Source organism: Coturnix japonica, chromosome 2 (genome assembly GCF_001577835.2).
Source record: "Coturnix japonica isolate 7356 chromosome 2, Coturnix japonica 2.1, whole genome shotgun sequence".
Classification (NCBI taxonomy): Eukaryota; Metazoa; Chordata; class Aves; order Galliformes; family Phasianidae; genus Coturnix; species Coturnix japonica.
Genome location: NC_029517.1, coordinates 77,797,265 through 77,810,702, shown reverse-complemented (window position 1 = coordinate 77,810,702; position 13,438 = coordinate 77,797,265). Strand labels below are relative to the sequence as shown.

The following is a 13,438-nucleotide window of genomic DNA, read 5'->3' as shown; positions in this document are numbered from 1 at the left end:
AGCTTACCAAATAACAGTATTATTTCTTAGCCAGACTTACAGAATGTGTCAGTCTACAGATTTTTAAGGAGTGTGTGCGTGTGAAAAGTGTAATAAACTACTTGGAGATTAGGAAATACAACTATTCTTGTGCTCTGGGACCGCCTTATGCTTAGTTTACACATGGTCATGCTTTTGCTATCTGTTTGCACTCGAAATGTTGAATTACTTTTATTGAAGCAATGCTTTCTGTTGCAGGACCGTTTACCTCTTGCCGTGGTAGGTAGTAATACGATCATTGAAGTCAATGGCAAGAGAGTCAGAGGAAGACAGTACCCATGGGGTGTTGCAGAAGGTAAGGATTTCTTGCTGTTTTTAGCCATTGGAAGCACATTAGGGCATTAGCCTTTGTTGGAAATGCTTAATTTAATGTGTTTTGTTCTGACCATTTATTGAATATGCTATTTTTTGTTATTCTGACAGGAACAAGGTAAAGGTGTAGCAATACATAATCTTGCATGCAGAATCTTGCTGAAGTTTCACTGAGGAACTGTAAACCTTTAACTTACTGCAGTTCCTACATAAGATGAGACTTAAAATCAAAGTCTTTGCTAGAATCCTTATTTTAACTTTTTTTTTGTATGAAATATACTCATTTCTTGAATTCTGCTTTCCAGGGTGTTCATATTATAAATGCTAATTTGATGTGTTTGTGACTAGCAACTTAATTCAAACTTAAATTCAACTTCAAGTTTCTGGAGGGATGTTTTTGCTTAAAATGTATGTTTCTTAATTGCCGAGGCATAATAGCAGGAAGGTACTTGGTATTGAATTGAGTGGTTTTTATAGTTCCTTTTTTTGTGTTCGTTTAAAATTCTGCTATGCTGGAAAATAAGTTTTAAGATAACGGCTTGTTCCTTTGGCAGCCACTGCTTGTGTTTTAACTCTGTTCACCTATTTGAAGTGGCACGTGGAAAATGAAGCCTGCACCATGCCATGTAGTGAAATAAAGGTTATAAACATGCCTTGTTCTTCTTGGTGATATGATGTCCGCATTTTTTTTTCTTTGTAGTGTGCATGTATTGAGTGAAGTGAAGGTTTTTCTCACATTTTTTGCCTTCAAAGTACTATAAATTCATTGCAGTGCAAAACAGCAAAGAAACCAAGCACAATATGGACCAGTACTTTAAAGAGCAATGCTGTTGCTCTTTGAAGTGCGTGTCTGGCAGGAAATGAGGTTTGGCACAAAGTAAAAACCAGCTGCACCAGAATGGATCAAGCTTTATTTTAAGGCTCTTGCATTAGTGTTTTGAAATGTACAAAATGGTGCAGCTCTTCTTTATTTTAAAACAAACTTCAGAAATGTTTCAGACTCATGCAGTTTTGTGATTTTTGAAAGGGAACAACTGCAGCTTAACTAAAAGGACCGTCTTAAATGGCTTTGCAGGATTGAACACACAGCCTTCCTTTGCTTATTTGGTGAATAACAAAATTACATGAAAATTCAGACAAAGACATTGCATCTCCTTAGTGGTGTTGGAGGGGAAAATTGCCTTCATAAAGTCTGCCTTATAAAGATTTTGAAGATAGCTGGATCTAAGCTGAGGTCTTCAGTTGATGTCTGATCCTTAATCACATAACTGTACTGACAAGGCCTCCAAAAGATCATAAAGCTAGTGAAAGTGACAAACTGTGTTTCTGCTGTGGTAGAAAGGCTGCAGGGAGCATAAGAACTCAGCTGGAAGGATGCATTGATAGAGGTTATGCTGCTAATGCTCTCCTGCTGGTATCGCACATATTGTGCAAGCAAAAAAAGGCTGGAGGAAATCTGTTGTTGCAATGAATCTAGAAGGTGGGTGATATCTAAAAAGCCTTACCTCTGAGAAAGGCACATTTTTTGGTTGGAGTCTTAAAAAAAAAAATTACTCTCTTTCTGCAGTTGAAAATGGGGAACACTGTGACTTCACAATTCTGAGGAACATGTTGATAAGGTAAGCAACTTCTGGGTAATGTTAAATTTTCTAGTGTGTGTAACAGGTTGTAAATTCATGTGTCAGAGGGACAAAAGGATTCGAACTAACAAATTCTGATAAACCCTGCGTTTTTAAGTGTAAACCTTTTTTATTTTTTGTAAGAGCTTCTTTAACCACATGTCTAGTAAGTAATGCTAACAGGTTGGTGTTTTGTTTTTTAAGTAATCCTGTCTTCCTGATTATTTGTTCTTAAGTTGTGATACTCCATAAAAATCCAAGCTGTCTGCTAGTGTTGATATATTCTTACTTGCTGGCATCTTTTAGAATTTTCATTGCTGGCACTTTCCAAAGGAAGACTCCTTTGCTTCTTAGTGCTAGGTGCTGAGAGGCTTTTCTTCCTGTATTCACAGCAGTTCAGTAAGTTCATCTATGTAACAATGCCTAGTTCGACTTCTAGGCTTCACTTTTCTCCAGAGTGGTGATGGGAAAGTACTGGAGGAAGCTCATGTTCATGTTGATGTTGAACTTTACATTTATCTTTTGCAAACTTCAAAGATAGAAATTAGGAAGTTTTGACTTGTTTCTTGCCTGCAGTAGTTCATGGGTACCTACAATATAAGTAATGTCCAGCTTTCTTATTTATTCTTAATATACTTGTAAGTTTATTCTCAGAACTCTCATTTTCTCACATAACATTTGGAATAACTGCAAACTTGAGATAGTTCAGTGGAAAATAATCTGATATTTCTGTGACTTTGCTGTCTGGACAGCTCTAATTTAAATGGATCAATTATGACACTGTGGGATATGGAACATTAATGGAGGAATGTGGTTTAAGTCAATCTGTAAAGTGAACGTGTATTAATTTTACAGGAAGTATTTTGTGTTTGTGCACTAAACTGATAAATTTCACTTATTAACAGAACTCATATGCAAGACCTGAAGGATGTCACTAACAATGTACATTATGAGAACTACAGAAGCAGAAAACTGGCAGCTGTTACATACAACGGTGTTGACAACAATAAAAATAAAGGGCAGCTAACAAAGTAAGTTCTTGTTACAGTTGTATTGCTCTTTAATCTGTTTGCTCCTTTTGTTGGTGGTGGTTTTATTGTGGGAGTTATTTATTTTGCTTTTTTTTACCTCTTAGTTGCGTCCTGGTCTGAGCACTCTGCGCTTCTGGCTTACTCATTATTTGGTTTTGTTTTGTTCACTAAGATCTGCGCTAGTCTGACTGAATAAGATTGAAAAACTTGAGTTTTAGTTAGAATTAGCTCTGAAGAGGGAACATTTTTACTGTTTTTGTTTGTAAGTTACATGTCACTGGTGCGTAATGGAAAGTTTTACTGCCTTACTGTTTCTGTTCTTGAATATATACTACCTTGGGCGTTATTAGCTCTTAGGAATGCTGAATCGTCAATAAAGGGAATGCTTCTGAGAGAAGAGTGGGTTAATAATTTTTTTACAAACTTTAAATTAAAAATGGTTATCATTTACATTTGATGACACTTGTTTTTATTGAATGGCAGCCCTGGCTGCTTCTAGGGGTGTTTATCATGGCAGTGAAATTATTGCAACATCTTGATCCTTTGTGGGAGTAAAGTTGCAGTGCAGGTTGTGGTGGTTGTTGCTTTCTAACCCTAGTAAGTCATCTGGATTGCCTCTGACAGCGGGTTGTTTGCCAACCTGATTAAATCACTGGAAGATATAAAAGCAAGCTTTCTTGTATTCTTCATGTACAGTGCTATTTAAAAATAGCTACATTTTTAAGTACAAGCAGTTTCTCAGTTCTGCGTGTATCAACAATAATTAACGATTAAATTATTACTAATTAGTAATGCTCTTCTTTCCTGTGACATATTTAGATATAAATTTCTCAACCAAATTACAGGATGCTCTTCATCCAGTGCTAAGCTGAATTACAGCTGTTTTTCCTGGAAGGAAAAAAGAAAAGCTACCCACCATTAACATGGAAATAGCTGATATTTTCATCTGGGTGAATGCTACAAAGCCACTCTTTCAGTAAAGCACTCCATGCTTGACAGTATGTTCATGTTTTGAAAGTTACTGTGAGAGAATGGTTTAAGTAGGCACAGTCTAGTTGCATGTAGAATAAGAGAATATGAGGCTTCCTTGATAATCATTGACAAAAATAGGATGGAATATGTCAGTTAAATCAGCTCTTCACAAAATTCATGTAAAGTTTGTAGTGAATTCAAATCTTAGAATAGTCTGTAACACAGTGGTAACTTCTCACTGCCATCTTAGTGCTGATTTGCAGCTCAAAGCTCCTGGAGATATGTAGCAACTGTGTTAGAAGTTTCTCAAGTTCTAACAGCGTTAGGGCTGAGAGGGGAGGAGCTCTCAGAACTAAAATTACTAAAGGAGGTAGTCATTGTGGGAAAAACTGGGGCGGATGTAGAGCAGCTTGCACGTTTGAGAGCAAAGTAGTGCAGCAGGGGAGGAAACATGCTTGGGTGCAAGAACTGGAGCTTACTTTCTCTTTGCTGAGGAAACAAAAAGTTTTTTATTCCCGGACTGTGAACATGAGATGCATTTCTGCATGAATACCTGTTCCAAACAATTTCAAAACTACTTGCGTTGTCCATCTTTGGCAATTGCTTACTGAGGTCATCACTGTACCTTTTGTCCACTGGAATTTATGCTCCAGATATCTGGAACTACTCTGCTCTCAGAAGCATACTTAGTTGCTATCTCAATCACTGTGCTATCCCGCTTAAAAACTTACAGCTAAAAGCGTCTTTTGAGACCAGTATTCTCACTGCAAACACTGGGCATTTAATCTCTAAGATGAACGAGTACAACTGGCACATTTGGCCACTGGGTTTGGTTTTGTTTTTTGTTTTTCCTTCAAGAAATAATTTATCAGTTTGATTCATCCATCTGAAAGACAGCAAAGTCAGTTGCAAACCTGTAACAGGTAGTTTTGAACCTTTCATTAGAGATCTTCTTCCAACTGAGTGGCCTTTTAATTTAAAAGTGTCATGAGTGCACATAGTGGTTATGAAGTATCTGATGCTATTCTCTTGCTGCCTTCTCCATATGTTTAGTTATATGTTTAGTTACCAGCTTTTTTTTATTTTCCTTCAAGCTTGAATGTGCTTCGTTTGGCTTTGATGTGTTTTCATACATTTGAATCTATGATAGTTTATACAGCATAAAGAAAACTTTCCCAGTAACCATGTGCGCCTTCCTGGAAATCAATTACAAGGAGGAAGAACAAATATTAATGCTTTATCTGTGCATCCCTGAGGAGTGCTGTGTTTGCTTGCTTTTTGAAAGAACCGTCTGCCTCAAAATGGAGTAATATTTAACTTGCTCTCAGGAAATCTGATTCTTTAATGGCAGACAGATCCTGTGTCTCTATCTGAGGATTGGAGGCTGGCTCTGCTGCTGTTTGGCTGTATTACAAGCATCCTGTTAAACACAGATACAAACTCTGGCTCTGGAAAAGCCTGTGCTGCTGTCTTTTTTGTAAACTGTGAGAGTATATGTAAGAGATTAGATGAGCTGTGGTGCTTGGACTTCTCCAAAAGCATCTCCTCCTGGCAGCTGGTGAAGACTGGATTGACCTTTTCACCTTAGAAATAGGATAAGAGTTGAAGAGACCTTTATTTTTCATGCAACTGTTAATTTTTTTTCTTGAACAAAAGTACAGATATGAAAATAAGTATAAGTACACTGTATGAGTTTTAGCAATGTTGTGTGGATGACTTGAAGCAAGATGTTCCATGCAGTTTTCTTTGCTTTTCTCTATTGCTTTGATGAAACTGTAATCAACTGTTCTACAGGCAACACATTGACCTAAGAGCAGTCTGAAGCATGCACCATGATGATGCTACCTTTTCGTATTTAATATCTGATTTCTTCAAATCTTTGAGATAAATCTGTCTTAATTAAAAAAAAATTAAAATCATCAAGGGTAATCTTCAGGTATATAAATAACACTCTGCAGTAATTGTACATGAGCACTATGCCATACGCTGAAATTTGCCTTTGCTCTGAAATTTACAGTTCTCAATTCGCTGAGTCTTTACAGTTTGCTATATGAGGTTGATATTTTCAGTGGGTTTCAAGTCATGTTGTATACTGTAAAGATGATCCTTATCTTGAACTCCTCTGCTCAATCAACTGGCACAGTGGGTCACAAAATACACAACGCGCAGATTCTTCTAACTGCCTAGCTTAGATGACTACTAACTCCTTTTTACCATATTCTCAATATTTTGATAGCCTTATTGAAACACCAAGATTCTCTGCTTCCTTTTCACCAGAGAGAAGGAAAGGTAGGGTGAAGCATCATGCTGGGAGGAAGTGACAGCAGCAGCGAAGCAGAGCTGAACACAACCTCCTGTGAGACCTCTGCTGGCCATTGACTGTAGTGCTCTTTTTGAAGCACAGGAACATTAGAGCTTGATTTTAACGTAATTGCCTTTAATAGGTGACAACCTTTTAATGAGTATGTAAGCCTCAGTGTGGCTTTGGGTTCATAGAGTTCGTTAAGAGCAAGTGGTTGTTGGTGTCAATAAAATATTTAAGATTGCTTTAAAAGCATTACATATTGCAGGTAAACTATTCCTGAAAAGATCTGCACATCCAATCTGCATTAATATTGGCATGGTGGTAGTGACTTACTAACTGAATTTTAAATATAATAAGCTTTAACTAACACTTACCTTTCAGTGTGGAAAAAAAATTTGCTTTTGTGGGAGCAAATAATTAGCTTTAGGAATCTATTAATAATGAATAATTTACTTTTAAAGTTACTGCTTTTTGGTTTTGTGGTTTTATTTAAGCATGTGAAGCTAAGCCTCTGTATTTTTTGTTTTTTAGATTTGACACAGTTGAAGGCATGTAAGTGGTCATTTAAATTTTTCCAAAAACAAAATTTAGACAAAAATTCTTTAAACACAAAAAGGATTTTACTGTTTAATGGTTCCAATTTAAAACAGTTTTCTGTTGTCCAACTCTTGGCACTGTTGTTTTGTTTCCCCCCCCACCCTCCACCTCAGCTGTTTTTTGTTGTTCTAAAAGCTATGCTAATATCAACTTTAAGAAGTTCTAAATATTTTCAGTGACAATTATTTCTGTAAAGCTCTTTCTCTTTAAAAACTTCTTGGCTAAGCCTCAAAACAAATATGGTCAGGTTTTAATAATGAGTAGAGGGCTGTTTCAGCTCATAAATTATGAAATTCTTCCAGTTTCCATCTAAAGATTTATTAATATAGATTCTAACAAAGAATGAGTGGGATTTTCATACTTACCTGTAAATTTACCCATCTTCATTGAATTGAGAAGTCAGTCACTTTAATCTTCTCTGACCATGGTTTTCTCTTATTTTACTGGCTTGCAGAGGTTCCACTTTTAACAGAGGGTTGTGTTACCGTACATTTAACTGATCTAACAGAGCGTTTTACATCTCTGCTTTGTGTATTTTAGCTCTTTTTTGTTCAACATATTTGCATTATTTTAGCCTGAAACAGGATGTAAACCTGTGGCAGGTGCTTAAGCCCTAACAAAACATGTTGTGACCTCTGTTGAAAGGAGCTCAACTATAAATGTTTGCTTGTTAGTTCAGCAAAGTTTCTATGCAGACTACTTTTTGCCCGTCTATCAAATACAGCTTGCATGACATCCCTTTTAGACTACCAGGCTGTCAGTAGGACAGTACTGCTCCCCTTCCAAGTCTGTCCTAGGTTAATCTAAGCAGACACATTTGAGAACTAAATAATCCTGTATAATAACAGCAGTTGAATAGTTTAATTTTGACAGCTGATTACCTTAGAAAAGTACTGCTACTTACTTTCTCTTTCATCATCTTCTTAAGTGAAACATTTTTTGTGTATTTTTATCTGTGACCCATGCTTAAACAAAATTTCTCCTTGACAAAAGTTGCTATCAGTTGGCTGTTTATATGGCTAAAGTAAGCATTAGACCGAGGATCACTTTCAGTTCTGTGTGTTTGTTCCAAATTTTGCAAATATTAGTTCAGCTTTAAATTACTTTTTTAACAGAAGAGCCATTTTCTTCCTCCTTACCGCCCCCGATTATCACCTTTAAAGCATATTTTAAAATGCCAGTATTTCAAAAACCATTCACATGACCTTGATTTGACGTAGTTCACTTCCACTTTGTGGTTAGCTATTGAATATGAGCAAGCAATAATGATAAACTGAGCCATTAACAGTCTGAACAAGTCGTGACAATTTGGTATATATATACTCATTCCTTTAACAATGACAAACTACATCAAAATAGATGTTGCTCATTTTATTTCAGTCGTCATTGGTAGTTCCTCACTTCGATGTCCTTTTACAATTTGTTTTTGGGGTTGTTTTTTTTTAGGAATAGTTTAGGGGTTTTTGTTTGTTTTTAAACACTGAAACCAAAAACATTTTGGTAGGGTACAAATTTTCCACCACTAATTTATAGTTTGCCAGTCTGAGTGGTTTTTGCATACATTACAGCAGATATCATCTGCTTGTTGATTGTAACAGTTCCCTATATATTCAACTGTTCTATGCCAGTAAAATGGTTAAAACGGATGTTTTCCAAAGCTACAGTGACTCAGATCTGAAATAAGGCCAGTAGTCGTTCTTTGATGAATGGCAGGAAAGTCTATTGATAAGACTGTGTAGGAATCATCACCGGGTCATAAATTACCCTGATTTATTGGTTACTTAGCGTGAAACTTGTCATTTAAAACTTGTATCGCTTTAATGTGAGATACAAGCTTTATTTACATCTTAAAAAATTCAGCAGAATTTGGAGAAGTAGTAACCATGTAATATGCAATGAAAAAGACTGCATTGTTTTTATTCTTGAATAGTATTTTTCAGGAGTCAAGTCATCCAACTAACACCGTCATGAATAACTGATGCTCAGTTGCCCAAAACTTTTTTTTTTTCTTTTGCTAAATTAACTCCTCAGAAATATAAACCAGCACCTTCAACGCAGTTGTAATGCTAACTTCACACTTACAGTCACTTTGAACAGTAAAAATGTAGAGAGAAATTGAGACTTTGGTCTGCAACACTGTTAAAAATTTTTATCAATCTGTTCAACATCAAGGTTCTGTCCATTAATTTTTGTATATATTTGAACTGGAGAGAACAAGATGCCTGAAGATCACTTGGAAGATGCTGATTTTTTTTTATTATTACATTTATTTCTTCCCTATGCATGACCAGGTTTTAGCTAAGACTTAAGGGGGAAAAAAAAAGAGCTCCTTCAGTTTTAATTCAAGATATATCAGCTGGGGGAGAGATACCGTATGAAATGTATTTTGTAGAAAGCCTAGTAGTTAATAAAATAATACAGAATTAGTTTAAGTTAGCTGTGCATACAGCTGTGCTGTTTATTTTGGTGCTTCAGCATTTTTATCTTGTTTTTCTTGCAGATGCCCTAACTTAACAGGGAAGAAAAAAAAAAGTTCTTATTAGCTAATTTCTTCTGTATTTATGGCAGGAGCCCGCTGGCACAGATGGAGGAGGAAAGGAGAGAGCATGTAGCCAAAATGAAAAAAATGGAGATGGAAATGGAACAGGTGTTTGAGATGAAAGTCAAAGAAAAAGTACAGAAGCTGAAGGACTCCGAAGCTGAGGTAATGAAATGTCTTAAATATCCTTGAAGCTGTACAAATACAGAGGTGTCTCTTTTCTCCAACATCTTCCAGCATTTTATGTTTAAAGAAAACTTGGTTATTCTTTATTCCCAGCTTGTTGTCTTTGCCGAAATGGTGTAAGCACAAACTTAGAATGTAATTTTAACATTCATGTAGACACTCTTTTTGTTTTCACTGTCACAGTACATTAAAGTACTCACAGTTTTCTTTTTTCCCTCCTGTGGAATATTTTGTACCTCTTTTCTTCAGTGTATTTAAAGTTCTCGAGACTTCCATAGTTTTATACAAGCTGATGTAGTAACAAGAATTGGCCTTACATACTGAAGAAGCATTTCAGGAATTTCTGGTAGTGTCTAGGAGAGCATCTAGATGAGAGTAATAAGGTGAAAAGGTGGGATTTTCGTGTCATTTGAACGCACGTAAATTTTACACGTATTTAACTCTTAATTTTTATCTCATCCAGTTGAACTCCTGACAGTGCGATTATTTTATGGATTTCAGGCAGCTCTTGAAGTGCTTGTTCTAAGAGATTAGTACAGAATTGCGTTTAGGTAGAAATTATAAGTTTTGAAGAGGCGGCTCTCAAGGAGTTCAGTAGAGGAGTTCGAAACTGTCAGAGTTCCTGAAGACAATTTGGCTCCAGATTTGAGGGAAAGAGAGGAAACTTGGCAGGGTAGTTGGAGTGCTTGCCAGGCTGGGTATTGCAGAGAGCCAAGATACACTGCATCACAGAAAGGGAGGGGAAAAACAGACCGAAAAAAAACAGAGGAAGAAAACCATCAGCAGAGGGGTTCTTTTTGTTAATTAAGCATTGATGGACTTGCATTTCCTTGACTTTTTAAAAATTATTTTTAATTCTTTTTTTTTTCCCTCTTAAATATTATTCATACCTCATTCAAACTTCTGGCTTACACAATGTACTGTGGAGCCTGTAGTTAAGTTGTGGTATTAAAAACAAGGGGAAAAAAGCTCTTTATTTTTGTTTTTCATTTACTGCCTCCTGACTTTTTCACCCATCATGTCCCTCTGTCAGTTTTTAATGGTTCATGAATGTAATTCATTCTTTCTACCTCTTTCTCCATTCTTAGCTTCATACATTTTCATTGTATTTCTCCACATGCTCAAAAGTAGGCAGTAGATAGTTCTGAGTTTGAAGCTTATTTTTTTTAAGATAGATGGATAGAAGAAGAGACGTTCCTGTTTATCTCATTCAGAAACACTTGTTAGACTACCTGAATGGGGTTGCTTTTCCTCACAGTGCTTCCATTCTTTAATTGCAGTTCCTACCAACAGAAGTGTCCAGGAGAGACTTGTTATGCTGTACTGACAGTGCAAATAATTAACCTTGATAATACTATTATTTCATTAGTTATATTAGTAGTAATTCATAGGAATTGAGAAATAAACTAATAAATCAATAATGTTTTTCCAAACAGATCCTTAACATAGTTAACGCTGTAGGATGAAAACAGTGAGATTTTTTTCCTTCTGTGAAAGTCTAAGATACTGTTATTTTATGCATTACTGATATTCAGACGTTTTATAGTTTAACGTGTACATTAATTATCAAATATTCCTGATATTCTTGATTACTTTTGCATCTGATACTTGCAGCATCTGTGTCCTTACTGAATCTATTTGTGACCTTTTCTGTAGCTGCAGCGACGCCACGAGCAAATGAAAAAGAATTTGGAGGCTCAACACAAAGAATTAGAGGAAAAGCGTCGCCAGTTTGAGGATGAGAAAGCAAACTGGGAAGCTCAGCAACGTATTTTGGAACAACAGAATTCCTCCAGGTAAATTGATTAGTGCTCTTCAGTTCACAGTATACATGTATATAGTATACTAACAATATATATATTATATATATCTATAATACAGAAAGAATATAATATAGTGAATATAGTATAAGAACAGTATAATATTGGAAATAGTGGGAATATTGTTAGCATCTCAAGCATGTTTTTAATCTGGAAGAACACTCTCCATATGTAACTAGATTTGTCTTAAAACAAAAACCTACTTGTACTTGAAAGTTAGATTACATCAGACTTTGGAAGGATAGAGAGCTGAGGCTTCAAGAGTTAAAGCATTTAAATCTTGTGGTCCATAGCTGGGGGAATACCATGATGGATGTTTACTCTTCTATATTCTCTGTACTTCTACATACATTTTCATACCATACTTCACAACCTGCAAGACTTGATGGAATGCATGATCTGTATATAGAAAAGACACACAACTTGTATTCAATATTTAACTTTTATTTTTAATATTGTTGTAGAACCTTGGAAAAGAATAAGAAGAAAGGGAAGATATTTTAAATGCATCACTTTGACCACCAGTTACGTATTAGTTGCCAATATGCCAGCCTGGACATCAGTGTTTGTTGGATCCGTTTGACTAATTTTGCACCAGTCGTATCCATAGTAATGGATTTAACAGCATGACAAATTTTTGTTCATTTTGATGGAGAATGAGATGCCTTGAATAGTCTGGGGTGTTGTGTACTTGGAAAAGTAACAGCTCTAAGTACCTTTTTTTCTGTTTTTCTTTTTTTTTTTTGTTTTTCTTTTTTTTTTTTTAAACAGACGCTATTTTAATGCAAAAGGAAACATTTTACTGTTGTACAATCATGTTCTGGTGGTTTGACGGTTTACAGGAGACTCAAATGCAAGGACTCCAGACGGTTTTTAGCAAGGATAAATTGCCATAATAATGATGCAAATGATGCTTCCCTATCATTGTAATATGAGAATTCCATTCAGTGCAGCATATACAATAATGTAATTTAGTCTAACACAGTTGACCCTATTTTTGACACTTCCATTGTTTAAAAGTACACATGGAAAAACAGAAGTTGTAGGCTTACAGTGCACCTAAGCTTTTTATAACAACCCTTTTATGTTTTGGATTCTTTAAATATATGCTATCCTCATTTAGTAACTTCTTTAGCCAGAAGGATCTCATTACTGCTTCATTTTTGTAATAACATTTAATTTAGATATTTTTCCATATATTGGCCCTCCTAAATAGAATATAGCTTCTTTCATATGGTAGGAACCAGTGAGTAAATCTTTCCTTTAACTCCCTTTTTACATTTTATGGTAAGTAGCAGGAAAACGCATTTATAGGTCATTTCTAGGCAAAATTGTGGAGTTAACTACCAACCTGTTTCTACCTGTGTGCAGTCTTTCTTTATTTTACTAGAAATGGGAATATGGCCTCAAGAAAAAGAAATCACCGAATCGCATTTAGCTGTATTCATATACTGCATTTCTGTATTTTTGTTTGTATTGTAAAAAGTCACATAATAAACAATGTTGTGATGTTACACGACGCTGTGTCAGCAGTTTTAAACCAGTTGTGTAGCCAAGTAATTGCCTGGGAAGTGTTTTGACTTTTCTTCCATGTGGACTTGATTGCCACCTGTCTTTGGTTTGTCTGAGGAATCACTTTAAGGCACAGGAATTGCTTGTGCGTGGTTGAGCTGTCTGTGCATCGTTTCAGTCAGATTGAGCTGTCTGTGCATCTCTTTTCAGTCAGCTGCAGGGTGCCAGCTGTGTTGTGTTGGCAAAAGAAGAATCCCTCTTGTCCAGGAGAGGGCAGCAGCTGTCTGTGTACTCCTGCTGCGTCTGATCTGCCCTGCGGGATCCACTGGGTCCTCCCCTCTGCAGCATCTCTGCTATGCCTCCTAGCAGCTTCTGTGTGCATTTGGCAAGGCTGCTATACCACACGTGCAGCCTCTTCAGGGACTTCTGAAGGGCTGCTTGTATTATTCCTGCTACCATACTTCCTTAAACATGAGTTACTCTTATCGGAAATGACATTTATTCAC

The 13,438-nt window shown here is 36.1% G+C and overlaps 1 protein-coding gene across 6 annotated transcripts in view; it reads left to right on the top strand.

The window, feature by feature from the left end:
* Window positions 1-12,934, top strand: part of SEPTIN7 (septin 7) — a 63,497-nt gene extending 50,563 nt beyond the window's left edge. For 4 of the 6 annotated variants that reach the window (XM_015855047.1, XM_015855046.1, XM_015855044.1 and 1 more), the window contains exons 9-15: window positions 238-334; window positions 1,919-1,970; window positions 2,876-3,001; window positions 6,810-6,830; window positions 9,444-9,579; window positions 11,257-11,396; window positions 11,885-12,934. In XM_015855047.1, coding sequence (XP_015710533.1) covers window positions 238-334; window positions 1,919-1,970; window positions 2,876-3,001; window positions 6,810-6,830; window positions 9,444-9,579; window positions 11,257-11,396; window positions 11,885-11,924 — 612 coding nt within the window. In that variant the 3' untranslated portion in view covers window positions 11,925-12,934. The remainder of the gene's footprint in view (window positions 1-237; window positions 335-1,918; window positions 1,971-2,875; window positions 3,002-6,809; window positions 6,831-9,443; window positions 9,580-11,256; window positions 11,397-11,884) is intronic. The other 2 variants (XM_015855049.1, XM_015855048.1) reach the window with 1 other exon arrangement.
* The last annotated feature ends 504 nt before the right edge of the window (window positions 12,935-13,438 follow it).